General features: G+C 44.5%; 1 protein-coding gene across 5 annotated transcripts in view; it reads left to right on the top strand.

Annotated features, from left to right (window-relative positions):
- Positions 1-26,326, top strand: part of UACA (uveal autoantigen with coiled-coil domains and ankyrin repeats) — a 139,669-nt gene that overhangs the window by 11,097 nt on the left and 102,246 nt on the right. For 2 of the 5 annotated variants that reach the window (XM_073877294.1, XM_073877290.1), the window contains exon 1: positions 25,862-26,109. The exons of 1 other annotated variant lie outside the window; for it this stretch is intronic. In XM_073877294.1, coding sequence (XP_073733395.1) covers positions 26,029-26,109 — 81 coding nt within the window. In that variant the 5' untranslated portion in view covers positions 25,862-26,028. Of the gene's footprint in view, positions 1-25,861; positions 26,110-26,326 lie in introns of those variants that run through there. 2 more of the 5 variants (XM_073877289.1, XM_073877291.1) reach the window with 2 other exon arrangements.

Genomic DNA, 26,326 nt, shown 5'->3' with positions numbered 1-26,326 from the left:
CACTGTGTGTGACCAGAGGCAGTGTAGTAGGGTAGGGGTGGTGGGAAATGGGGGTGGGGGGCTTTTCCACGTTTTTAAAAGATAATACAGTAACATCATGGTTGAGACTAAGATGCAACTATGCTAGAGGAAGCGAGGTTGTGGGACTGATGGAGAAAAGCGGTTCCCACTCCCCCACAACCCAGAGCTGCCACAGGGCGCGCTCCCCCCAGCCTAGCTCTTGACCACCCCTGTGCCTGAGACAATGAAGCTCTCCCTGAGAGTTTTTAAGAGCCCTGGGCTTCTTTCGCAGAGATGCCCTCTCCTCCCTGCACCTACCATATGTCTTGCAGTGTGTCTCTGTTTAACCCTGTAACAGCTCTGAGGCTAACCTCAGCCCTCTGTTGGTTTGCAAGCAGCATCTCTGCACCATTAGCTCGGAAACTCCCACACCGTCCTCCCTGCCACCGGCTCCAGCCCCTCTTCCCACCCCCCCACCCCCACCGCATGCACTCTCTTGCCTACATTAAGGGACTCCTCTCTCTGCCCCTATGTCTCTTCACTCTGTCCCCAGAACGGGTAGAGTCTCCCTTTCTCACCCAGTCCCTGCAGCGAGGTCCCTATTCCTCCCCCTTTAGCTCTCATTCAATTGTCAGGTGGGCCCCACTCCCACAGCATCCGGGCAAAGGTGAAGGCCTGCCTCACCCTTCCCATCAGTGTCCCCCCCCCACGACCCGAGGCCCCCAGGGAGCGCTGGATTCCGGCTTCTCTTTGACCCCTAGCACTCTGAGTCACAGCTAGCTCCCTGGCTGAACAAGGAGCTTTGGCAAGGAGAGGACTGGGTCTTTTATATCTGCTTCCAGCTCCACTTAGTACCTATTTCTTTAACATGCATTTGAACAGATACTGAATGAAGTCAAGATGGTGGTATGGGAGACAAGACAGGGTAATCCCTCATGGTGGACTGGATTGTCAGTTTGTGCCCGCCCACCAAGAGGAAAGCCAGAAAAGTTGCCTGAACCAGCAGAAGGGAATTCACCTGCTGCCGTAAGTGGGGCATGGGTGTGGTAGGGCTAGCAGCGTCACACTCTTGTCTCTTCCCAACTGGGAGAAGCCCCCATCAGTCTTCCCCAGGTCCTGCTTGACGAGGCCCACCCTATCTTACTCCTTGTCATTCATTCAACACCTTTCATCAAGCATCAGCTATATTGCAGGTCCTATGATCAAAGTTAATGGAGAAACTGAGCCATGGATCAAGAAGCTTATCCAAGGTCCCCCAGCTGGTTGGTGGAAGAGATGGAAGGCAAATAGAGCTCACTCCACAGCCCTCACTCTTCCCCTCCATGTCAGACATTCGAGATGGAGGGAAGAACTCCTATGCGTTCCCTGGGTTTCGTCCAGCTTGGAATCTGCTGGGAAGCTGACCTCCTGGCAGGTGGAGTCGGCCAACTTTTGGAGCAGCCGAGGGAAGGGGCACATCCCAGAGCCTCTAGCGGGGGGTCATCTGTCCGGTTAGCTCCTGCTCTCAACTGACTCCTGCTGGTGATGCACGGGCTGGGCCATTTGTGGGGATAAGCGAGTCCCTCTCTACTTCTCAGGATGAGCGCTGCGTGGGCCGTGGCTGACCGAGATGTTGGGACGTGGTGTTTCCACTCAACAGCACAACCCAGATTTAGGTTCCTGAGATATCCTAAGCAGCCACCCTCTTAGATCTTTATCCTTCCTCCCGTGTCCTTCCTGCCACCTGTAGTCTAAATTTAGTGCCAAGCACAGGAGAACACCCTCTGCCTGGCCTCAGGCCACCGAGCTGCTAATGAGCACGGGGCCACCTTGGGGGTGGAGAGTTGGGGTGGTGTGGGAGCCCCACGATAGTCTTCTTGCTGGGGTCTCCAGTACTGTGGGCTTTCTTAAAATTGTTTCGTAGCTTATGTAAATAATATCTAATTTGGAAAATGCAGAAAAATATGAAAAAGAAAAGAAATAACCTTTGTATTTCCTTCACCGAGAGGTTTCCTTGTAATATTTTGCCCAGTCTTATCTCTTTATATCTGAATCATATTTTTATCCTGATGATCATGTAAGCTTTCAATATTTTCCAATTCAATTTTTTTGTTTGCAGAGTTGAACTCACACCACGCAATCAATTTTGTCTCTCATTTCTCCACTTCTCATTCTACAGTTTTGAACTTTTTATGTCAAACTTTTTCTTTAAGATTTTTTATTTATTTTTGACACAGAGACAGAGTGTACAAGCAGGGGAAGCAGCAGGCAGAGGGAGAGGGAGAAGCAGGGGCTCGATCCCAGGACCCTGGGATCATGACCTGAGCGGAAGGCAGACGCTTAACCGTCTGAGCCACCCAGGCACCCCCTTATGTCAAACTTTTAAAGACCATTTGTTCACACAGTATGTTATGGTTTCAATAAACTATGGCTTACTTAACCATTCCCTTATTCTGAGGGTGCTTCCAATTTTTTGCAATTATACATTATACAACTTGATGAGGAACATTGTTATGCCTGAATCTTTAACATTTAGAATTACTTCCTTAAGATCAATTTCTAGAAGTAGGATAAGATAAAAGGCTATGAATATTTTTAAGCATTGTGATCTTTCATGCTGAAATGTTTTCCATCTTACATGACCTCCTCCCAGCAGTGCAGAGGAGTGAATAGGCAGCATTTCAATGTAAATGAAACCAAATTCAAAGAAAGGAACCGAATTCCTCCCTTCTTTTAAAAAATTCCAATTATATAAGTTTCAGAGTTTCCTGACTGATGAATATCAATTCATTATGAGGCTGAATGGTTTCTCAGGTCTCTGCTAATTTTATGGATGTACTTAAAGTAAGTTAATTAATGGGAGGTGTGCATCTACCTGTGATCGGGTTCATCTGTGTACTTTCTGCTCTTGAAGTAGCATGCCTTGCCGTGAAGAGAATTAAAGCATGTGGGTATGAGTCTCGTGGCCTTTCTCCTTTCATACACATCGGGACACCTGAAATAGGCTTAACCTTAGATACAATCTTGCTGTTAAAAACTTAATCATTGTTCAAGGCTGAAGTCAAATCCCATCTCTTTCAGGGGAAAAAAAAAATCCTTTGACTCGCCTATGCTAAAGTATTCACTTTCTCTTTTAAATTTTGGCTGTCTATGCCAGTGGTTTGAACAACCCTGTTTGGGTATGATAATCTCTCCTTTTTAACTTCAGAAAATGTTTACACACCCACATGACAATACTTGTTCTTTGAACACCTATTTTAAAAGTTCCCAAAGACCTGGGGCACCTGGGTGGCTCAGTCATTCAGCGTCTGCCTTCGGCTCAGGTCATGATCCCGGGGTCCTGGGATCGAGCCCCGCATCGGGCTCCCTGCTCAGCGGGAAGCCTGCTTCTCCCTCTCCCACCCCCCCTGCTTGTGTTCCTGCTCTCGCTGTCTCTCTCTGTCAAATAAATAAAATATAAAAAAAAGTTCACGAAGACCAAAGGATAGCATGAAATCCTAGGCTTTTAAGTGGCTATGCATTTTGCAATCACAATATACATTTTTTTAAAGATTGATTGATTGATTAATTCGTCAGAGAGAGAGAGAGAGAGAGAGAGCACAAACAGAGGGAGTGGCAGGCAGAGGAAGAAGCAGGCTCCCCGCTGAGCAAGGAGCCCGATGCGGGCTCGATCCCGGGGATCATGACCTGAGCCCAAGGCAGACACTTAACCGACTCAGCCACCCAGGCATCCCGCAGTCACAATATCCATTTAAAAAATAAGTGTATGTACCTTCTGAGTTGTGTCTGACAGATAATGCTTAGTATAACCCCCATAGATTATGAGGGAACCAAGGTCCATAGTTTGGGAACCACTGGCCTATTTCATTTATATACAAAGAATCATAGACCAAAGGATGATTGTCACTTCAGTCTTCAGGTTGGACTACAGCCCATAATTAGACCCAATCCTTCTGGAGGACAAGAATATCCTCTAACCTGCCTTTGTACATCCATAATGCTAACAGACCGATCAATTAGGCATCATTAACTGAGCACTAACCACACGCAGGATACTGAACTTGACTCTGGGAGATACAAAGCATAAATCCACTTCTTAGCCTTGAGATCTGACAGTCTGGTTATAAAGACGTGGCAAACGTCTCTGTGAATGGATTAACAAATTAATGAATTAAGGCTCTGAGAACAAGCAGCACTTTCATGGCTGAACTGTTCAGGTTATAGGATTAATTATGCATGGAGCTGCACAGACACTAAGTGCAATGAAGACAGAAAAGAAGGAGTTGGCATGTGCCGGTGAGAAGGACAGCTTTGTAGAGGAGAGCTTTGAGTGTGAACTGAAAGAGGATCAGGACTTGGCTGCCTCCTTCAGCCCTGGGAGGTGCTCAGAGAAGAACCGAACGAATTAATGCATAAGAAAAGTACTTTGGGTTATTTGTTCCTACACAGATACAAAGTGAAACCCTCATTAAAAAAAAAAAAAAAGAATAACATTTACTCTGAAACACACAGGAATCAATTTCTTGAAGGGAGCAGTGGATGAAGAGGAAAGGTATTTTCCTAGTTCCTTCCCAGAGTCCCTGAATCCCATCATCTCTTAGAGTGTTGTTGCTGGGATCCAGAAATCACTTAGATCAGCCTTTCATAGGTGAGAGTATCGAGGCTCCAACAGCGAAGTGACTTGCCCAGGATCCTACAACCAGTTCTACCATAAGTGTGACTGGACTTCGGCGAGCTGGACTTCAAGGTTAGTGTTCCTTCTACTCTATCTTACTACCCCTAAAATCCCCTCCCTTTTACTGAACTTGTCAAAACAACTTGTCTAGGGGCGCCTGGTTAAGCTTCTGCCTTTGGCTTAGGTCATGATCCTGGGGTCCTGGGATCGAGCCCCGGGTGGGACTCCCTGCTCAGCGAGGAGGCTGCTTCTCCCTCTGTCTGCCACTCCACTTGCCTGTGCTCTCTCTCTCTCTCTCTCTCTCTGTCTGTCAAATAAATGAATAAAGTCTTAAAAAAAAAAAAACCAACGTCTAAAATAAGTGTGTCTGAGGCTTACCCTTCCCACTGCTTTCTTATTCTAATCACAATGCTAGACTGGCCCTTCTTCTCTTGGTATCTAAATGTGCCCTAATTAGAAATCAGAAGCAACTCTTGGGCCCAGGCCAATGCTTCAGAGAGACTGTGTATTGGCACCCACTATGCCAAAACCATCCTTGTAAAAGACACTCTGTTAATTACAGAACCCAAACCATTGCTTGGTGGACTGTAGGGATCTCGTGAGCCTGGGTAGGAGATAAGGTCGTTCTGGAGGGACCCTCTTCGCTGCCATTAGCTTTCACACACAACAGAAAGCTCTCACCCCTAGGATTCCACAAAGCAATTGGGTTGGGACCCTGCCAGGGAAGCTGCCACCATCTGGTGAATATTTAGGCACCCTGGGTGATCTGAAAAGTTGGTGGGTGGGCACCGGGATACACAGACATACATGCCTTCTATCCAAGGAGGTTCAAGACTCTGGAATCTGGAGAGCAAATGCCCTCAAGAAATTACCCCCCAATTGCTTGACCATCTGTGGACTGAAGTCAAGCTATTGGTTGAACCTTTTCCGTTGTGAAGCAACTGGCAGATTCTTTGTTAAGAGGTCTTGGCCTCTCCTGTGTACTTTTCTTATCTCACTGATAATTTTTTTCATCACTATCAAAGATTTCTGGGCTTTCATTGTTTCTCTTTCCTGACCTTCCCCAACAAAGCCTTGCTCTCAGAGCCTTAATTCATTAATCCATTCACTGAACGCGTATCCATTGTGCCAGGTGGGTATAGTGTGGTCTCTACTTACATTGACCGCTGTGTGACTCCCACCTCTAATTCTACTGCTCACTAGCTGTGTGATTTGGGCAAGGCGCTTACTTTTCTGGTCCACCTCCTTGTACTTCTGGCCCCATCTCATCACCCATAGAGCAAGGGGGTCACACGAAATGATTCCCTTTCCTTCTATCTGTGTGATTCAGGATCCAGTCAGGAGACAGAAACCACACAGTATTTGGACAGGGAAAGTGCCCTATAAAGAATTATTAACTAGTAACAGAGAACTAATTACTGAGGGGTAAAGCAAACTCTGAAGAGTACTGGAATAGCACACAGAGGGGGCAGCCTGGGGCCTACCCTCGGGCTGAGGCAGAGTACCCAAGGAAGGGACGAGTTGGAGCGTCCCCACCCCCAAGGCTGAGTGTGTAGCTGTAAAATCCTGGCATGGAAATTCTCTGAGGTGTCACAGGCTGGGCGGGCAGGCAAGGAGTCCTCATCCACGGGGGCACTGGAGGAACTTGTTGAGAAACTGCCCCTGGGAGTGCTGCCGGTCTTGCTGGGAGGCCAGCGAGGGCGCTTGTGGAACTCCACAGAAGCTTCCCGTGGGGGTGCCACAGAAACTTGCTCAAGGTGCGTGTGCCCCACCCTCTGTCCCCTGCCACGGGAGAGCCACAGGAGTAAGAAGAGAAGAAAACACATCAGAACCAAGGAGAGAAGTCCCTTTCTCTTGCTCTCTTGTGGTATCCTTCCAGAACCCTCTACTGACAAAGCATAACATCATGCCATTGGGTAAAGAGAAAGAGCTTCGGGTCCAGCTCCAGTAGCACAGGCTGGGCAATGAAGGGCAGATTTGCAGGTGAGAAGCAACAAATCCATAACTGGCACATTATCATTCTATAACATATGATTCTTTGATTCATTCCATTTTAACATTAAAATGTGTGAAATAAGTAAATCATTTGTATTGTACCTAGCCTAGACATGATCTTAGCCCATTCTATGCTCTCCTCACCTCTATTCCTCAATAATTAATGAATTGCTTCAGAAAAAAACAAAACAAAACAAAACAAAAACAGTCCTGGGTAGGAAGACCTTTGACCTTAAAACTTTAAGCATGCCATAATTATGTTTATATATGGTTATAAATCTGTCTGTGTGTTATATACAACTCTACAAGTAGTAATTCGTTATTAGTAATAACTATGGCAAGGATGTAGGTACATCAGAGCTTCCAGGGGAATGGATCCAAATAGTCAGGGCCTTCAAGATCCTTCCAAAGGACAGCAAATAACTCAGAAAAAATAAGATCAAGGATGAAGTTAGTCTCAAGCCCAATGCCATGAAGAACCAGGTGAATGACAAAATGTGATAACAGGTCATAGGGAGGAGAAACATCCACAGGCTGGAATGGTCAAGGAAAGATTTGTGATAGCGTCCTGATTTGAGAAGAATGTCGAGTAACGGGCAAAATTTGCACAGAAGTGTAAAGGGAATGGGCCAAGATGTGGCTACAAGTCCCCTGCCCCCAAATTTGCTGATGTCTGAGCTGAACCAGACAGTTGCCAGCAGGTATCATGCACACAGACTGATGCCAGGGAGATCAGCACGCTGGACCTCCGGGTTACTGGATCCCATATAGCCCCGTTGGAGGAAACATCCCCATTATTTAGAGAAACCCGTGGTTCTCACAGCAATGGGCTGAGCTTTGGCTAGGATAGAAGGTTCACTGCTGTGTTAATCACTTTTGCTCTGCACATTGTTTAATTGAAATATTGAAATGCCACAAAAGGAGAGCAAATACATGTCCCAAATAACTGTGATCAATTGTGCAAACACAGCCTTGCTGTATTGGGTGCTTTGGGTCTATTTGCTCTCCCATGAGTGCAAATTGGGCAGAGGTGTGGGCTCAGAAGTGTTCTGACTGGACGAGCCGTGTTCTGTGTGGGGACAGCAGAAGGAAAGTGGCTGTTGACTTCTGTCACTGTCCCTTGCATTTAATATTTACTGGCATTTGGCCTCTGTGACCTGAGTGTTGGCTGACTTTCCTTCGAACTGTCTTTGCTGGCCAGTGTTTCTCCACTCATCCCCTAACAGCGGCCATTCCCCAGGTTCTTGCTAGGCCTGGATCACTCCACACACTTCCTGGACCCTCCTATCCATTCCTATGGCTCAGATCACCATTTATACCTGCTGACATCATCTGAATTTTTACCTTCAGCTCCAGACCAGAATATCCTCTTTGCTGCAGGATGTGGATGCCTGATAGGCAATTCTAGCTCAACATATCCCAAGCTGAACAAACTTTCTTATCCCACAAAGCTGTTGCCACTCCTGCTTGCCCTCTTACTAAAAAGCAACATTATTTTCCCCAGGTGTGCAAGTTAAACATGAGGACGTCCTTTGTATCTTTCCATTCTTCCTCCCCTCCCCCCGTCAAACATCCACATTAGTCATCAAAGGCTATTGATGATCCTCCAAAAGTCTTTAAATTCACCTCCTAGCTTGCACCGCACTCCAGTCCATGGGCCAGAACCTCCGATCTGGACGCCCACAACTTCTTGACTAGTTTTTAACCATGCAAATATTTTACTCATTTAAAAAACTAAATTAGAAAGAATCATGTCAGACCTAAGTGGAGGGAGCATCCCTCTGAGTTGGTTTTAGTTTGCTTCTGCCAGGGGTAGAAAGTGGCTTAAGGACAGTTTCCATGCCAGTTTCTTGGCTCCAAGGTGCCTGGTTCATGCAATTAATATAGTTTCAAACCTCCAAATGGTGTGGGGCCAGGCATGAAGTTAAAGATCCTTATTGGGGTGCCTGGGGTGGCTCAGTTGGTTAAGCGTCTGCCTTTGGCTCGGGTCCTGGTCTCAGGGTCCTGGGTTGGATCCCACATCAGGCTTCCTGCTCAGTGGGGAGTCTGCTTCTCCCTCTCCCTCTGCCCCCCACCCCGCTTGTGCGCGCTGTCTCTCCTATTCTCTGTCAAATAAATAAATAAAATCTTATGATCTCCCTCTCTTGCCATTTGCAACAACGTGGATAGAACTGGAGGGTGTTATGCTGAGTGAAATAAGTCAATCAGAGAAAGACATGTATCATATGACCTCACTGATATGAGGAATTCTTAATCTCAGGAAACTGAGGGTTGCTGGAGTGGTGGGTGGTGGGAGGGATGGGGTGGCTGGGTGACAGACATTGGGGAGGGTATGTGCTATGGTGAGTGCTGTGAATTGTGCAAGACTGTTGAATCACAGATCTGTACTTCTGAAACAAATAATGCAACATATGTTAAGAAAAAAGAAAAAGAAGATAGCAGGAGGGGAAGAATGAAGGGGAGTAAGTCAGAGGGGGAGATGAACCATGAGAGACGATGGACTCTGAAAAACAAACTGAGGGTTCTAGAGGGGAGGGGGGTGGGGGGATGGGTTAGCCTGGTGATGGGTATTGGAGAGGGCACGTTCTGCGTGGAGCACTGGGTGTTACGCACAAACAATGAATCATGGAACACTACATCACAAACTAATGATGTAATGTATGGTGATTAACATAACAATAAAAAATTTTAAAAAGATCTTATGATCTCCCTCATATGTGGAATTTAAGAAACAAAACAGAGGATCATAGGGGAAGAGAGGGAAAAATAAAACAAGACAAAATCAGAGAGGGAGATAAACCATAAGAGACTCTTAATCATAGGAAACAAACTGAGGGTTGCTAGAGGGGAGAGAGGTGGGGGAATGGGGTAACTGGGTGATGGGCATTAAGGAGGGCACATGATGTAATGAGCATTGGGTGTTATATAAGACTGATGAATCACTGACCTCTACCTCTGAAACCAATAATACACTCTATGTTAATTAATTGAATTTAAATAAAAATAAATTAAAAATAAATAAATAAAATCTTTTAAAAAAAAAGATCCTTATTGGAACTACTTTTTCTCCACCTGACGTGCATTTTTTCCCAACAATATTTGCTGGGTAGCATACCACGCACCGTTATTTGTCATCACAGGAGAGGTTAGCAAAATTGGAAAATCTTTAACTTTGTAAAATAAAGTGTAACCTCATCATCTGGTTGGATTTTGGAGTGACACCATGGTCGCCCTTTATCTCAGTACCAAGTATTGTAAGGATTCTACTATCTAAAGGTGCTGTTTTATAAGAGTAATCTCATTGATGTTATCTTGAATCACATAAATTGCGGTATGTAGCCATACACCGAAATCACACGAGAAGCAGGGGCACTTCTGTCAGCCCGTCTGCACTTGGGAGAGTCTGCTATTCCCTCAGGGCCTGGGACTCTGACAAATAGAATATAGGAGAAATCACCAGTGTCGGTCCACATATTAAATATCAGTAAGGCCTATTTCCTTTTTTAAAGAAAAATCACATAGAAATAGAATTTGAATATTTTCTTCTCTTTCCTCAAAGGATGACCTCGTGCACTCTAAGGGGGTCTCCGAGGACCATTGTTTACTAGGAGGATGTTACACGTTGAACTGTGTCCCCCCACCAAAAGATATGTTCGAGTCCCAACCCCTGGCGCTTGTGAATGTGACCATGTTTGGAAAGAGGTCCATGGCAGATGCAGTTAGATAAATTAAGATGAGGTCACTCGGGAGCAGGTGGGCCTTTAATCTGATATGGCTGGTATCCTTACACGAGGAGAAGACGCTCAGGAAAAAAGACAATGTAGAGACTCACAGGGAGATGGCCGCGTGATAAGGGAAGCAGAGATTAAGAGTGATGCATCCATGAGCCAAGAATTGCCATCAAATGCTGGAAGCTAGAAGAAGCAAGGAAGGAGTCTCCTTTACAGGTTTCAGAGGGAACATGGCTCTGCTGACACCTTGATTTTGAACTTCTGGCCTCCAGAACTGTGAGACAGTATATTTCTGTTGTTTCCAGCCAGAAAGCTTGTGGTCCTCGTTACAGCAGTCCTAGGGAACGAATACAAAAAGAGGATCCGGGAATGATTGGAGAAAGTTCAGAGAGGTGACGGGAATACCAGTCAGGCGAGGTGACCCGGAAACCTGGATAGGTGAGGGCTCAGGCAGGAGGGTGGCTCCACGGTTTCCAGTGCATCCCTGGAAGCAGGAGGATGTGAGCAAACGTACAGGAATGTGCGTGCTGAGGGCTGGAAGCAGGGAGAGGACGTGCATCTGCTCCAAGGGGCGGAAGCATTTAGGGAGCAGAGGAAGGTGCACCTGTATGAGTGGGTGGCAAGGATGTAAAGAGCCCTGGATGCCCATTCTTTCTGCTCTCTTGGCCTTCTCTCTTCTCACATCCAGATTTCTTTGGCTGCCTTCTGGTTGTTGTAACCCTGTCTGAATTGCATTCTTTTAAGATTTGCCGGTGACACACATCTGGGCTTCCAGGCGCCCTCCGTGTCCGTTCCCACCCAGGACCAGTTACATTCTCTCTGCCTCAGATGCCCAAAATTCTACCACATTTGAGTCACCACCTTAGGGCCCTATTTATAAAGGTGTCCTAAGTTCTTGCACTTCTATTTTATGGCATGCCAAGCAGCTGTCCGAAAGACTGACACGGTCAAATAAAAAAGCAAGGTGCAGAAAAATTTGTCTTGGGACACTTCCATTTTATATAGAAAAGTTGTCTCTGCAGAGCTACATTACGCATAACCTGTTAGATCAGACATAAGAGAGGACAAGGAAGATAAACACCCTTCTCCCAGAGCAGGAGCCCTATTTCTCTCGAAAGGGTCAGATATTATCTGCTAAGCCCAAAGAAGAGATTTCCCCTATAGCAGCTCACATGAAAGAATAGGTTTGCCCACGCATTCATTCATTAAACAAATATTAGTTAAGCACCCACTTCTAGCCCGGTGTTAAGTGCTGGGAACATAGTGAAGGACAAAAGTGATATAGTTTCTGTTCTTGTAGAGATTGCAGGCTTTTGAGGAATTTACGCCGTTCTAATGCAATGTGATAAATATCAAAAGGAAAACCGTATAAGGTTTGTATTACAAATATTGCTGATCTATGTGTCAGTCACTTGATGTGACAGGCAGAATAATGACTGGCAGGGATGACCGCGTCTTAATTCCCAGAATCTGTGAATATGTTACAAAATTAAAGGGTCTTTGCAGATGTGATTAAATTAAGAGCCTTGAGATGAAGCTGTTATCCTGGATAGTTGGGGGCAGGGGTGGGGCATTGTAATTACACGCCTCCTTACAATCAGAGAGTGTCTCCCAGTTGATTTCAGAGTGAGAGGGAGATGTGGGTATGGAAGAATGGTCTGAGAGATGCAGTGATGCTGGTTTGAAGATGGAGGAAGGGGCCACCAACCGAGCAATGAGGGCAGCCTCCAGGAGCTGGGAAAAGCAAAGAAATGAACACTCTATGGACACCTTGATTTTAACCCTGTGGGACCTGCGTCAGACCTCGAATTCGCAGAGCTGTGTTATTTTAAGCCATTAAATCTGTAGTAATTTGTTATCGCAGCAATAGTAAACCAATATACTGGGTTAGCCTATGGGCACATAGAGTTGACTAAAACAAGGTCCTTATCTTCAAGAAACTTACAATTTATTGGGGGAGAGAAACATGTGAACAGAATAAAGAAGTGCTAAGACTGACGCTGTGTACACGGAGCCATGGACATAGAATTTATTTGGAAACTTAATCTCTCCAATTTCAGAAAAACGTCTCTTCCTCTTATTTGCTCCACCAGCTACTCCCCATTTCGTTACTTCTCCTTGCACTGAAACCCCTTGCAGGAATTATCTATTCCAATTTTCCTGTTTCCTCCTAAATTCACTGCAGTCAGGCCTTTGTACCCACCACCCCATCCACTACTTGCTAAATCCAGTGGTAGGGGCGCCTGGGTGGCTCAGACTGTTGGGCATCCACCTTGGGCTCAGGTCATGATCCCGGGCTCCTGGGATCGAGCCCCACATCCGGCTCCCAGCTCAGCGGGGATTCTGCTTCTCCCCCTCCCTCTGCCTCTCCCTCTGTTCTTGCTCTGTCTCTCTCTCAAATGAATAAATAAAATCTTAAAAAATAACCAATTAACCAATCCAGTGGTAGTTTTCAGTCCCTAGTGGTGGGACGGGTTAACAGCACTGTCCCGGCTGACCACGCCCTCCTCCTGGATACACTTGGGATATTTGGTTCCCTGGACTCCACGCCCTTTTGGTTTTTCTCCTTCTTCCACTGGATGTCACTTCTCCATATCCGTCTCTTTTGTTCCTTATCTTCTCCCAACCTGTTCGCCTTGGAGTGTCCTAGAGTGTCCTTAGCCTTCTTTTGTTTATCTGCATTTCCTTCTTTGGTGACCTCACACAGTGTCACGCTAACTATGTGCTGACGACCGCCAAGTTTATCTCTTCATCCCAGAGCTCCCTCCTGAACTCCAGGTTCATCCAGCCTCCTACCTGCCATCTCCACTTGGATATGTAATAGACATCTCATGTTAAACGAGTCCAACACAGACACCCTGATCTTCCTTAACGCCCACCCCCACAACCTGCTTCATCCACAGCCTTCCTCCTCTCAGTATACAACCTCCGGGTGTGAAGATTCGTAACTCACTCTCTTACATGTCATCTCAATCCATCAGGAATTTTTATTGGTTCAACCTTCAAAATATCCAGAATCGGGGATGCCTGGGTGGCTTAGTTGGTTGGGCGTCTGCCTTCGGCTCAGGTCAAGATCCCAGGGTCCTGGGATTGAGTCTGCATTGGGCTCCTTGCTCAGTGGGGAGTCAGCTTCTCCTTCTGCCTCTACCTGCCGCTCCCCCTGCTTATGCTCTCTTTCTCTCTCTGATAAATAAATAAAACCTTTTTTTTTTTTTTTTTTAAGATATATCCAGAATTGGATCACTTCTCTGCTGCTCCTACTCTGGTCTGGTCACCATTGCCTCTTGCCCGGACCACTGCAAAACCATGGTATGATTTCCCATATCCCTCGGAAGAGCCATAAGCCCTCAGTAATATCCTAGCAGGCACTACGTGACCTAGATCTCCGCTCTACCTCCCATCCCTCAGGCCATCTCTATCTGTCGACCTTTATTTCGTTCTGTTCTGGCCACACTGGCATTTTTCACCTCCAAAGGAACAAAGATCAAGGAGTCCGAACTGTGTCTGGCACTTACGAGGCACCCAGTAAATATTTAATGGATGAATAAATGAATGTTCTTAATCACAAGCTCTCATGTTGCTTGATTCTCCCTGTTTTTAATGATGTTCTTTTTACCACTTCACTTGTTGTATGAGATATTTATCTAGAATCTCAATTTTGGACAGCATTTACTAGACTTTTGAATGTTTTGGTTTTTGATCTAGTATGCAGTGCTCCTACAATACTAGGAACATTGACATTAAAAACAAAAAACCGAACAAAACCCCTATACGGAACATGTCTGAAAGCTTGATTCTACCTAAGTGTCTTGTTTCCACCCCGCACTCTAAACCATGCTTGTTCTGACTTGAATCAGAAATGAAATTGGAAAGACATAATTCTGAAAGTTCACATAACAGTCACCCATGACTTTATAAATGCTTCACTTTCACGACTATTCGTATTCTTAAACCCGAAACCAGAAGGTCAATGAATCCTTTGTTTAAAATGGCATTAAGCTAAATCTCTTCTTTCATTCAGAAAACTCAGTCACTTACATTATCCAATAAATCAACACTGACTTCTCGGGCCCTCCCTTGCTTGAAGAAGCCATATAACTACTGCTTGAGAACATAAGCTTGCAATTCCTTAGGCATGTTGAAACACAGGAAGTGACCACTCTGAATCTCCAGATGTGATTATGTCTTATTCACTTGATCCTTTCAATATTTTGGAGAAAAGAGAAGATACGAGCAAAATGCAAAGACTAAAACAAGATGGTCTGTTTCACCTGTTCCTAACCCTAATACCGAAAATGTGTTAGAGTCAGCATAATTCAAGGAGTTCCCTTTTTATTTCATTTACTTGGCTCGTTAGGAGGGGGACTACAATCTCAGACCAACTGACGCTCTGAGATCTCAACATTATCCTTGCTAGACCTACCCGAGGGAACATGAGCTCTGATGGTCCTAGAAGGGTTCATACTAGCTGCTCTCAGTGGTGGGCTGGAGCGACCTCACAAGAGCTGATTGGTCAATTCCAGAGTTTTCCTGAGCGGGTTGATGTCACATTGCTGTCTTTCCATGGAGAGAGTATTTACACATGGAAATTGGCAGTTACCTAAACCAGGGTTTCCCCCACTGACCACCACCAAAAAATCAGCTACTATGAAACATTATACCGGTACACCACTGGTTGAATCTGTTTTTCAACAGACTTTGTTGTGTCAACAGGGATTTCTAAATTCCCATTTTTCAGTTTTGGACTTTTTCCCTGAAGTATTTTGACTTTCTATAGCCAATCATTTACAGGTCATTTTTTTTAAGTCTTGGGATATAAAGTTTTTTTTTTTTTCCTCTGAGCAAATTATTTACAAGTGTGAATCCCTTATTAGGCTTTGGTTTTACATTTGTTTACACAATTCCATCTATAACTACATGGCATGATTATAATCGCTGACTCTCCTGCCTCTTCTCTAATATTGATATAATTTAGCCTATGTAAACTTCAGCATCATCATTCATAAAACTGGATTAATGGTGCATACTGCTCGTTTACTGGAGGGGAGTAGTAAAAGAAATAACATATGTAAACTCTGCACAGTGCTTGGCACATGGTAGTATCTCAAAAACTTAGTTATCGTGTTATCACGGTGGTAGTAGGACATTGTGATATGGGGTGCATGCATACACACAAGGGTGAGATGTGGTGCTTTGGGGAACAATATTTAGATCAATCCCTGTATAGCTTAGTGACACAAATTAACCAATGTTTGCTACTTGGTAGTTTAGATATTGGGGGTCCCTATGTAAGCTGATCACCCTGCTGGTAGAAAGACATCAGTTGAGAAATTATCATCACACTCTCAGAATCACATGGGGGATTCCGTAGGTCAGCCGACCAGGTTGATATTTCAGAGCTGTAAGACTGAAAAATGTTGGCTACTTTATACCCTCTTCTCCTCAAACATTCAAAAGCCCTGTTTCCTGATTGCCCATCTTCCTTTTAACCGATGATCGTAATTCGTGAGAAAACAGAAGCAATCCAGTTGAGACCTTTTCCTGTGCCTTCCACTAACTATACCAACCCATGTGCATCTGACCCTGTATTTTTTGCCTTCACTCCTGTTACCACAAAAGATGTGTGCAGCCTCCTAGCTAAAGGATCACACCCCTTTTCACCTTCTTAAGGGTCTAACTCCTATGCATTGCCCGCTTTGTTTCCTCAGTCCTTCCCCTGGACTGGCTAATTCTCCTTCCAGCCTACAAAAGAGTTTTAGGAGCTCCCACCTTGAAATGCAAAGCCTCTACTGATCTCACCTCTTTCCAGCTACTCTCCCCATTTCTCTGCTCCCCTTCACACCACATTGGTCATAGTCTCCCCTCGTTCCCGTCCATTCTCTTTGAGTCCGGTTTATTCAGCCTTCTCTCCCCCAAACCGATGGAAGCTGTTTTGTCATTAGCAGCATCCACGATGCCAAACCCAATGATCACTCATCTGTCTTCATGCTTTCCATCTTTTAGCAGTATTTGGCAGGGCTGCCCTTTGAAAAACCACCCTCCCCTGGCTGTTGCAGCACCACGCTCTGGGTTTCTGGCTGCCTTCTAGCCATTTCTTCTCCATCTCTTATGCAGTGCCTTCTCTGCTTGCTTTCTAAATGTTGCAGGACCCACATCTTGGCCCTTGGCCTTCTTCTTCCATAATACATGTCATCTGGTCCATGGCCTTAAGCTCCATGGACTTGCCCATGATTCCCAAGGTTGTGTCTCTAGCCCCGTCTCTCCAATGAGTTTCGCTCTTGCTGTTTAGGCCGCCTATGTAATATCTCCCTTCTTGGCTCCTCAATGGGCCGCTCCAACCAGCATGACCAAAATAGAACCCCTGGCTTCCCCTTCAAAACATGGCTCCCGACGTCATCCCCATTCAGTAAACGGTATCTCCACCCATCTAGTTGCTTGATGTCTCCCTCTCCCTATCCAGTCTACCAGCAAGTCACCTTCATTTCTAGTCTGTATCTCAATCCTGTTTTATGCCCTCCTGCTTTTCCTCTTAGTCAGTGATGATCAATTCTTTCCTTAGAAGCAGGAAGATTTTTTTCAGTATATAAATAAGATCCATTATCCTCTGCCTAGTTAGCTTCCTATTAGAAAAACTTAATTAGCTTCCTGTAAGAAAACAGTCCAAAATCCTTACTTTGGGCTGCAGTTCCTACTCACGTTGGCCCCAGGCTGCCTCTCCAAACTGGTCTGGCCCATATGCTTCTCCCACTATGCTTCAGCCACCCTGGCCTTCCTTACCCTCCTGTAACATTGCCAAGCTGGACCGCCCCCAGGGCTTTTGCGTTTGCTCTTTCATCTGCCTGGCGTGTTCTGCTTCCACATCTAAACTTGGCAGGCTCCTTTCTGTCATTCCGACCTTAGCTCAGTCACTTCTCCAGAAAGAATTTCCTTGAGCACACAGTCTAGAGTAGCTTGTTCTCTAGCACATTCCTTATGTCCACTATCTGCATTTATCTTGCTTACGTATTTGTTTACTTTGTCTCCTTCCCGCCACTCTTGCTGGAATCCAGCTCCATGAGAGCAGGCAGATGTTTTGTCTATCTCGTTGCCCGCCGTTTCCCCCAAGGCTGCCTCACACATCACCTGTGACTAACCTGCGACTGCTCTGTGACTGAATAAACATTCTGGACACCCACAAAGGCATTTCTAAATACTACAATAGTAAGTATAGTTGAGGAGCCAGTCTGCTACATTGCTCACTGCCCTACATAGAAAGCCACACCCATGTGAGAAATTTATTGTAGAATGCAACGTCAGGAAAACGGCCTCGATGGAGAACTTGCTGTGCCTTTTCCTTTTGCAGTAGTAGAGCTGTGACTGATTGTTCCCTGTTTTGTTTTGCCCTGGCTCTTAGGAACCTGAAAGCCAAATTTCAGACTCAAGGACAGCAATAATAGTTGTTCTAACAGTAAACAAAAATTCTCCCTTCCTCAGATTCATTTCCTACTTTTCTTATGGGAAGTATGGTAATGACATTTGTTGTAATTCACTTCAATTTCTTTCTGGAGAGGTGTGATTTAAACAAAAGCACGTTAAAGTGTTAACATTCCCACAGAGGCCGGGTGGTGTTGACCAGGATAAGGCGTGGTAGTGAATGGGGGCTTTCTGGGTATGTCTTTTTTTTTAATTTAATTTAATTTAAATTCAATTAATTAACATATAGTGTATCATTAGTTTCAGAGGTAGAGTTCATGTAACACCCAGTGCTCATGAGATCGCATGCCCTCCTTAACGTCCATCACCCAGTTACCCCATCCCCCCATCCGCCTCCCCTGCAGCAACCCTCAGTTTGTTTCCTATGATTAAAAGTCTCTTATGGTTTGTCTCCCTCTCTGATTTCATCTTATTTTTTATTTTTCCCTCTCTTCCCCTATGCTCCTCTGTTTTGTTTCTTAAATTCCTCAGCCGAGTGAAATCATATGATAATCGTCTTTCTTTGGTTGACTTATTTCGTTTAGCATAATATCCTTTAGTTCCATCCACGTCATTGCAAATGGTATGATTTCATATATTTTTTTTTTGATGGCTGAGTAGTATTCCATCATACCCAATGTTTAGAGCAGCAATATCCACAATAGCCAAACTATGGAAAGAGCCTCGTCTATCGACAGATGACGGGCTATAAGTGTTGATGTGGGAGTGTGAGCAGGTGATCTGCTGTGATTCATATTTGGGCATTCCCCAAGATTACCTCGGTTGGGGTTTACTTGCCTAATAAGAGCCCAGCCCTGTGGATATTAGGGCTTTCAGGCTTATTTGCATTTGTTGGCCTGATGAGTGTCACTTCAGAGTTATAAGCTAAGAAGCTGATGGGTCTTGGGAGTTTATTATTCTCTCAGAGCTCCACGGCTCAGTAGTGGAAGAAACATGCCTTTTAGCTTAGCTTTAAAATGCTGTGCCTTGATCTTTGGCAAATTCATGGACCACACCCTCTAAGGTTCAAAGGAACTGTTCTTAATTGTTGTTTAGGTTAGGGACGGTTTTGAAGTTTGTGAAGCATAATACATACATGCTACTCCCTAGCATGGTAGAATTAAAACGTAACTCTTTTGAAGTCCAGAATGTTGGTTGGTATTTTAGTTTATTAGTTATTTTATATCTTTTGCTTGTGGCAACAGCATTCATAAAACAGCAATAAGAAAAGCATACATTGATCAATTATTACTGAAGATCTTTTGATAATTGTTATAAAGCAGTATAGATGATGTAAAGAACATATATGTGGCTTATCCATGAGAGCAGAATAGTGGACAAATCTCTCGGAATAAAGTATGCTTTTAAAACAGCCCTAATGGCTTATGTGCAATGTGGAATAATGATGTTGCGTACAAGAATCGTATCTTAATTAAAAATTTTCTCTCAAATCAGCATTGTAATTAAATATTACTTGCCAATTTGATACAAACTATATTTTCATTTTTATGATAATTGAAACATTGATGCAAATAGTTTTAAAGAAGGGGCACGCAGGAAAATTTTTTCCCAGCTACTGTTTTCCAGAAAGCAAAAGTCTGAGTCTTTTGGTAACCAAATCCATCCATCCATCCATCCATCCTTCCATCCATCCATAAATCCTTTCTGGTATTGTGCAAGGAACTAATTTTTAAGATTAACCTTTTAAAATACACATTTTATCTATACTTTATGGATTTAATTTTCACATAAAAATCAGGACTTACATAAAGATATAGTAAATTGTAAAGATATTTTATGAAATAATTCCAAGTGGTACATTAAAATGTATAATAATATACAATATTATATAACATAGAATATAATATATATAATAAACCGTATTTACATACAACTTTGTTAGAACATCTACATATCCAGTATGTTGCCTATAGCCTTCCTTTTGTCATAATTTAAACCACTATAGTCAACAGTAATTTTAATTTAAGCGATAATATGATCATTGTTAAATGTGCATCATAGGGGCGCCTGGGTGGCTCAGTTGGTTGGGTGTCTGCCTTTGGCTCAGGTCATGATCTCAGGGTCCTGGGATCGATCCCGCATGGCTCCCTGCTCAGCGGGCAGTCCGTTTCTCCCTCTGCCCCTGCCCTCTGCTTGTGTGCGCTCTCTCTCTCTCTCTCTCTCTCTCTGTCAAATAAAAAAATGGAATCTTAAAAAATAATGTGCATCATAAATCTCGGGTCATTTACCAAAGTACATTTGAACATGAGATTTACCTTGACTTAATCTTGTCTGCAGTGTTCTTTAATTAGGATGAGTAGCAAAGATTGGCATGTAGTAACTGGTGGTATACTAGTCATGTAATTTACCAGTAATTTAGTTATTCAATGACGAGTATTTACTAATACCTTGCCAGAAATTTAAAAGTCCCTCTGGAGGTCCGGAAGGGGAAACTATAAGGAGGACAAGTAAAACTTTCATTTAAACTCATTTAAACTTAAAATAGAGTTTAAATCTTCTTTATTTGCCATATTTTCAACTCAAAAGCAAGAAGGTTTTCTACTCTACTTATTCAGGAGTGCTGGAATCTTGGGAGTCTTTTGGCTCATTGTGCATATCCTGGTATCCTAGCTAAGATAAGAAAACTCCAAGGTCCAGGAAAGTTTACTATGGAGTCAGACAGTTACTGATCCCTGAACCAAATTTCTTACATTTATCTGGGCTCCAGGATGAGTAAGACTGTTTTAAAAGAGGCAATCAAGGGGCGCTTGGGTGGCTCAGTCGTTCGGTGTCTGCCTTTGGCTCAGGTCATGGTCCCAGGGTCCTGGGATCGAGCCCCGCATCGGGCTCCCTGCTCGGCGGGAAGCCTGCTTCTCCCTCTCCCACTCCCCCTGCTTGTGTTCCCTCTCTCGCTGTGTCTCTGTCAAATAAATAAATAAAATTAAAAAAAATAAATAAAAGAGGCAATCAAGAGCCTCTGCCTTTGACCCATGCACATGCAGGGCCATCAATCTCATTAACGTGAAGCCAACAGTATTTCTAGAGTTCATGTAATCGAGACTTGATAATGAAAGTTCATTTTCAGCAAACGAAACAGGTTGGTCCTTTTTTTTTTTTTTAATATATATTAAGCCTGAATTCAAAGAAATAACTGAGTATCTCAACTACTCTTGGGTGTAAGCTCAATTATGGGGAGGAAGTTCCTGACCATGTCCCTCCCTGCTTTTTGCTCTCTCTTTCAGTATTGAAACCAATGACACACTTGGCATGTCATAGGTGGAAGGCAGTCTGTAAATGCCACAGAGGACAGAGAGAGAGAGAGAGACGGAAAGCAGCCCTCCTTGGGAGATAGCTAGCAGGCTTATGATCGCTAGACTGGAGCACAAAACAACACTCCATGGGAGAAATTAGAGAAGGTTCTTTAAGAGGGAATGACATCCCTAGAAGTTTTTAAGCTGAGTAACAAAGAAAATGCACACAAATGTCTGTGGTGCAGAAGCTATCCCTTCTTCCCACTTTTCTTCTTCCCACTCTAGTTTTCCAGGATGGAGTCATCGGAGAGCTCACTAGAAATGCAGATGACTTTTAAATGAGTGCCAAAGATGACCTATTTATCTTTTAAAAGCTCTTATGCAATGCGTTTTAGTTGTGAATGTGGCAAGAGACCAGGGTGTGAGAACTGCCTCAGGCCCCGCATTCCTGGGGCTGCAGTAGGAGTTGTGGCTGGGGGTGCCCTTCCTCGTGACCCCGTGGCCACACGTGGCTCTGGCAGTTATTGCCCTGGCATCTGAGCTGGGAGACAATTGTTCCCTTCAAGGAATTATTGACGGGCTTTGTTGGCCAGGTTCCCTGAGCGACCAGGAGCAGCCGGAAGCTCTACAAATGAAGAGGGAAGTCATTGGACGCTAAGTTCATAACCGGGGCTTGTCTGGAAGATCTTCCTGTTTCAAAAGGGATCTTTTTATGTGTACATTTCTGATTTTGTGTGTCAGTTCTTTATTCTTCTTCTAAGGAATGGTCTTTGTCATCTGGTTGCCATTATCATCCGATTATTAATCAGTGAGCATCTCCCGACTGTACTCTCTTACCTGCTGGGGCTGGTCCCCTGGGTACCCTCTTTCCCCTGGCTTTCCTCCTCACCTGTGTGCGCTCACTGAAGCTCCGTCCAACCTCGGGTACCATCCCTTCAAGAAAACTTATTTCCTGCTCTTTTCCTTCCCTGAATACCATCCATATCTGCGATCCTACGCTACAGGTCCGTAAGTAGTCGTTCTTCAATTGAGCTTTGTTGCCCAGTGCAGAACACAAGTTCCCTGACAACAGGGGCCAAGGGATAGAGGTGGTAAGGAGACTAACTTTGCCCTTCTGTATGATTTGAGGTTTCTTTACATTGTGTATGGATAGCCTATTAAAATAATTGTTAAAATTTCATTTCTTCCTTGTTTTATAGATTATAATACAGGAGCAAAACAAAAACTTTCATACAGATTCAGTATGGTAACAGATACAAATCCATGTAGGTTTGATAAGTGCCTTTTGCTCTGCAGGGAAGATATAAATAAATGATGGTGATAATAGTTAATAAAACCAAACCAAACCTGTCTGGCTGAATGCTAATAATAGTGCCTTTACTTCATGTGGGGGGCTTCCAGATCAATATAAAAAGCCCTACTCCGTATTCAAACCCCTGCTATTTACTTAGCTGTTCTCAAATGGGAATAAGCAGACATCAGCTATCAAGTTTCTAGCCTGGAAAAATCCATAAAGGCCACTGGACACAGACACCATGGGGACATCATGCAGACAGTTCATAAAAATAACTTGCCCAACATTTTTGGAAACTGATGCAAGCTGGACTTGTGGCTCTGTCTGTTGCCTTGACTTTATGCAGTAACAACAGAAAAGAAGCCAGTTACCAGGGCTATGAGAACTTGGATGCTACAGAAGACAGCCAGTACTCACAGCAGGGGGAGTACCAGTCCTGCATCACATGAATACACGGAACAAACAACCATAATTCACTTGAAAAGAATGCATCAATTCACTCAGAAATATTTATTGAGCACTTACTATATGTCAAGAATTGAAGGGAATTCAAACATATATCGGTTATTCCTGGTTTTAAGGAGTTTGAAGTCTAGTAGTGAAATAATGCTTGTTCAGAACTTACGTATTAGTATCCTATGAGATTTACAGTTTAGCCATTTGGAAGATGGAGACATCACTTTCAGTGGAGTGATCAGAGAAGGCTCTATTAGAAAGGAGGGCACTTGGAACAGATTTATGATTAAAGAGACCTTTTTATTAAACTATAACATACACACATAAAAGTGTACGTATAAAGACTATAGGCTAACTGAATTTTCACAAACTGAACACACTGGTTCCATCACCAGCACTCTAGTTATGTAACCAGATAAACTAGTACAGTACTCCAGAAGCCCTCTTCCAATCCTTCCTGGAGGGAGTAGGATTTTGTTAGATGAATGTAGGTAGAAAATTACTGGAGGAGGCCTCATAAAGATGTGGAAATTGAAAGGCATGACCCATGTTTGAGGAATGGCTAGAAGAGTAATTTGTTTGGATTGCCAGCTGGAGAACGGGGTTTGGGTCCATGTTGTAGAGCCTTAAATGCTAAGTAAAGGAGTTAGATTTTATTCATTAACTGCTGAAAGTTTTTGAGCAAGGGAGGAATATTCTGTAAGACTTTCGATGATGGCTGGTAATTTACTGGTGATGGGAAAGGTGAGACTGAAGGTTGGGTGACTGGTTGGGTGACTGGTTGGGAAACTTCTATAATATCTATATACGGGATAATTTTGGCTCTGCAGTGGTAGGTGAGGACAGAGACACAACTGTCCACAGACATTATAAGCAGCCACCAAAACCTGAAGGGCTGTGGATCTTGAGGAAGGAGGAGGGGTCAAGAAAATTTCCTTCCATAGAACTAATCAAGACAAAATTTAATAATTTTCTCAGGTAGTTCATTGTTATTTACTTTTTTGTTAAGGGCTAACACAGTCTTTGAATGCTGCCTCTCCAAGAAAGCTCTGGAAAAATTTTTTTTACAGTATTTATTTATTTATTCATTTTAGAGAGAGAGAGAGCTAACACAAGTAGGGGGACGGGCAGACAGAGAGGGAGAGAAGTAGACTCCCTGCTAAGCAGAGCCCCATACTGGCCTGGATCCCACAACCCCGAGATCACAACCCAAACGGAAATCAAGAGTCGGTCGGTCATTTAACTGACTGAGCCACCCAGGCGCCCCATTTACAGTATTTAAATAAAACCCTGAGTTACTCTAGGGAAACTCCAAAGAAAGCAACTGACCTTTCAAAGAGAATTCATTGTTAGAAAAATGGACTGTTTGTTTGTCTTTTCAAATGGGTGCATGCTAGAATAAATATTTTGCTGTGAAAAACTGACTCCAGCCAAGAGTTTTGAAGACATCGTGTTAAAAGCAAATTATTGGGTGTTGCTCACCAGCCTGTTTCTTCATCCTTCCTTTAATGATAATCCAAATTTCTGGGCAGGATGAATTAACTAATTAGTCCTAATGTATTTCTACAGAAAATGAAAAAAATTCTTGAAGAAAAGGCCATGATATGTTTTCCTTTGATAACTTTTTATATCACTTTGGCTATGTGGGTCATTTAAAAAAAATAAGTTAAAGTATCAAATTAGGCTTTGCTTCTTCCATCAGGTCGTCTTCGAAACCCTTAGACTGGAGAACTTGGCTATCTATGTTGTCTCCTAGCAACTGAGGTAAACTCTGCATACTTTAGTGGTATTACCTGTTTTATTTGTCTTACACACTAGATCGTAAGCTTCCTGGATGCAAAGGACATATTATGGTTGTCATTTTTCCTCTGGTAACTAGCAATGTATAGTACTCCTTAAACATATGTGTAGGTGGAACAAATGAATGAATGGATTGGATTGTCTATTTCGAAGAGTCGTGATGATTAAACAAAATGAGATGATGTCTGTACAGACTGCTGTTAAAGACATCTAATAGATATTAAATATTCTTTTGGGGGAGGGCAATTATAGCTAAGAACCAAGAAATGTATTACTATCCGAGTTAATTTATAAACTTTTAGCTAAAATAATATTATTGAAAGCCTAGATTCTCATGGAAAGCCACGCTATTTTTTTTTTTTTGAGGCATACAAATTAATTCAGTAGATTAAGTAGGGAATACTACAGCAGAGAGGGAAGATCAAGTGGGAAAGCAAAAAGTATAGCAGAATGTGACCATATGGAAAGCGCTAGACCTTGTTTCCTCTTTTGTCCTTGGCACAGCACAAAGGGCTCCAGGTATACTTATTTCTGTTTTTCACAAATTTTGTCTCTCCTTTTTACCACTGTCTTTACCACTATATTTTACTGATGCTCTCCCTATCCCCCGATACCATCTCTTTCTCTCCAAGGCAGCAGGTCCTTCACTCATCAAATAATTACTGACCATCTAACATTTACTGTAATGTCTTTCAAAGTATGTTCTTAGTTGTATGTTCCTCCACAGTGCCAGCACCTTATTCCTTAGAGGTTGTTACTTGTTTCCGGAGTTTTGGTGCGTGTTGTTTCCAGGCACTAGGATTTGTGTAGTAAAATATCGGCGGATGGAAGGGAAGTTGAAAGCTGTTGTGTGTCCTTCCTGGGACCAGAGGAAAGAAGGGAACTTAATTTGGGAAAGAGCACGTGGGTGGGAATGGGGTGGGTTCGGCCAAGACAAGAGCGGGCTTTGCTTGGACCCCACGCTCTCTTTAGACCTGAGGCTCCATCATTAAGGCGGCATGGCGCCGGTGGCCGGGAGCCTGGGTCTCGCGTCCGTCCCTGCCGCGGCCGCTCACGTCCCGCACTCGCGCAGCCGAAGTTCCAAACTTTTCCTCCCGCGGGGAGAGGAAGGGTGTTATTAAGTTTGAAGGGGAAGTCCCGCCCCCTTCCCGGATTCCGAATGGTCGGTGCCGGCCCCACCCCCTCCAGGGCCGCGGCAGGATTGGCTGCGGGAGGGGAGCCCCGCCGCAGGCCCGGGAGCGGTGGGCAGCCGGGAGCCCCCAGGTGGCAGGTGGGGCCGGGACCGCCGGCGCCGCCTCCTCCGCCTACCCGAGCGCTCGCAGCCCGCACACTTGAAGGTTCGCGCGCGGCAGGGGCGCGCTGCGCCGCCGGGAGCCGGACTGCGAGGACTTGGCCATGAAGAGCCTCAAGTCCCGCTTGAGGAGGCAGGACGCGTCCGGCCCCGCGTCGTCCGGCGCCGCCGCCACCGCCAGCGCGGTGAGTCCCGGGCTGCCCGCGCTGCCCTCCCGAGAGCCGCGGGGTCCTGTGCTCGGGAGCGCGCGCCGCCTTCCTCAGCCTTCCCTCAGCCTTCCCTCAGCCTTCCCTCAGCCGTCCCGCTCCGTCTGCCCGCCTCCTCCCTGGGGCCGGGACTTGGGCGTCGGCGCGGAGACCCTGGGGACCCTCCCCGTCGCCGGCCCGGCGCACCACCCGCCTC

This window comes from Callorhinus ursinus, unplaced genomic scaffold (genome assembly GCF_003265705.2).
Source record: "Callorhinus ursinus isolate GAN/ISIS: 27379988/994484 unplaced genomic scaffold, GSC_fseal_2.0 scaffold25, whole genome shotgun sequence".
Classification (NCBI taxonomy): domain Eukaryota; kingdom Metazoa; phylum Chordata; class Mammalia; order Carnivora; family Otariidae; genus Callorhinus; species Callorhinus ursinus.
This window is presented reverse-complemented; position numbering and strand designations above follow the sequence as displayed.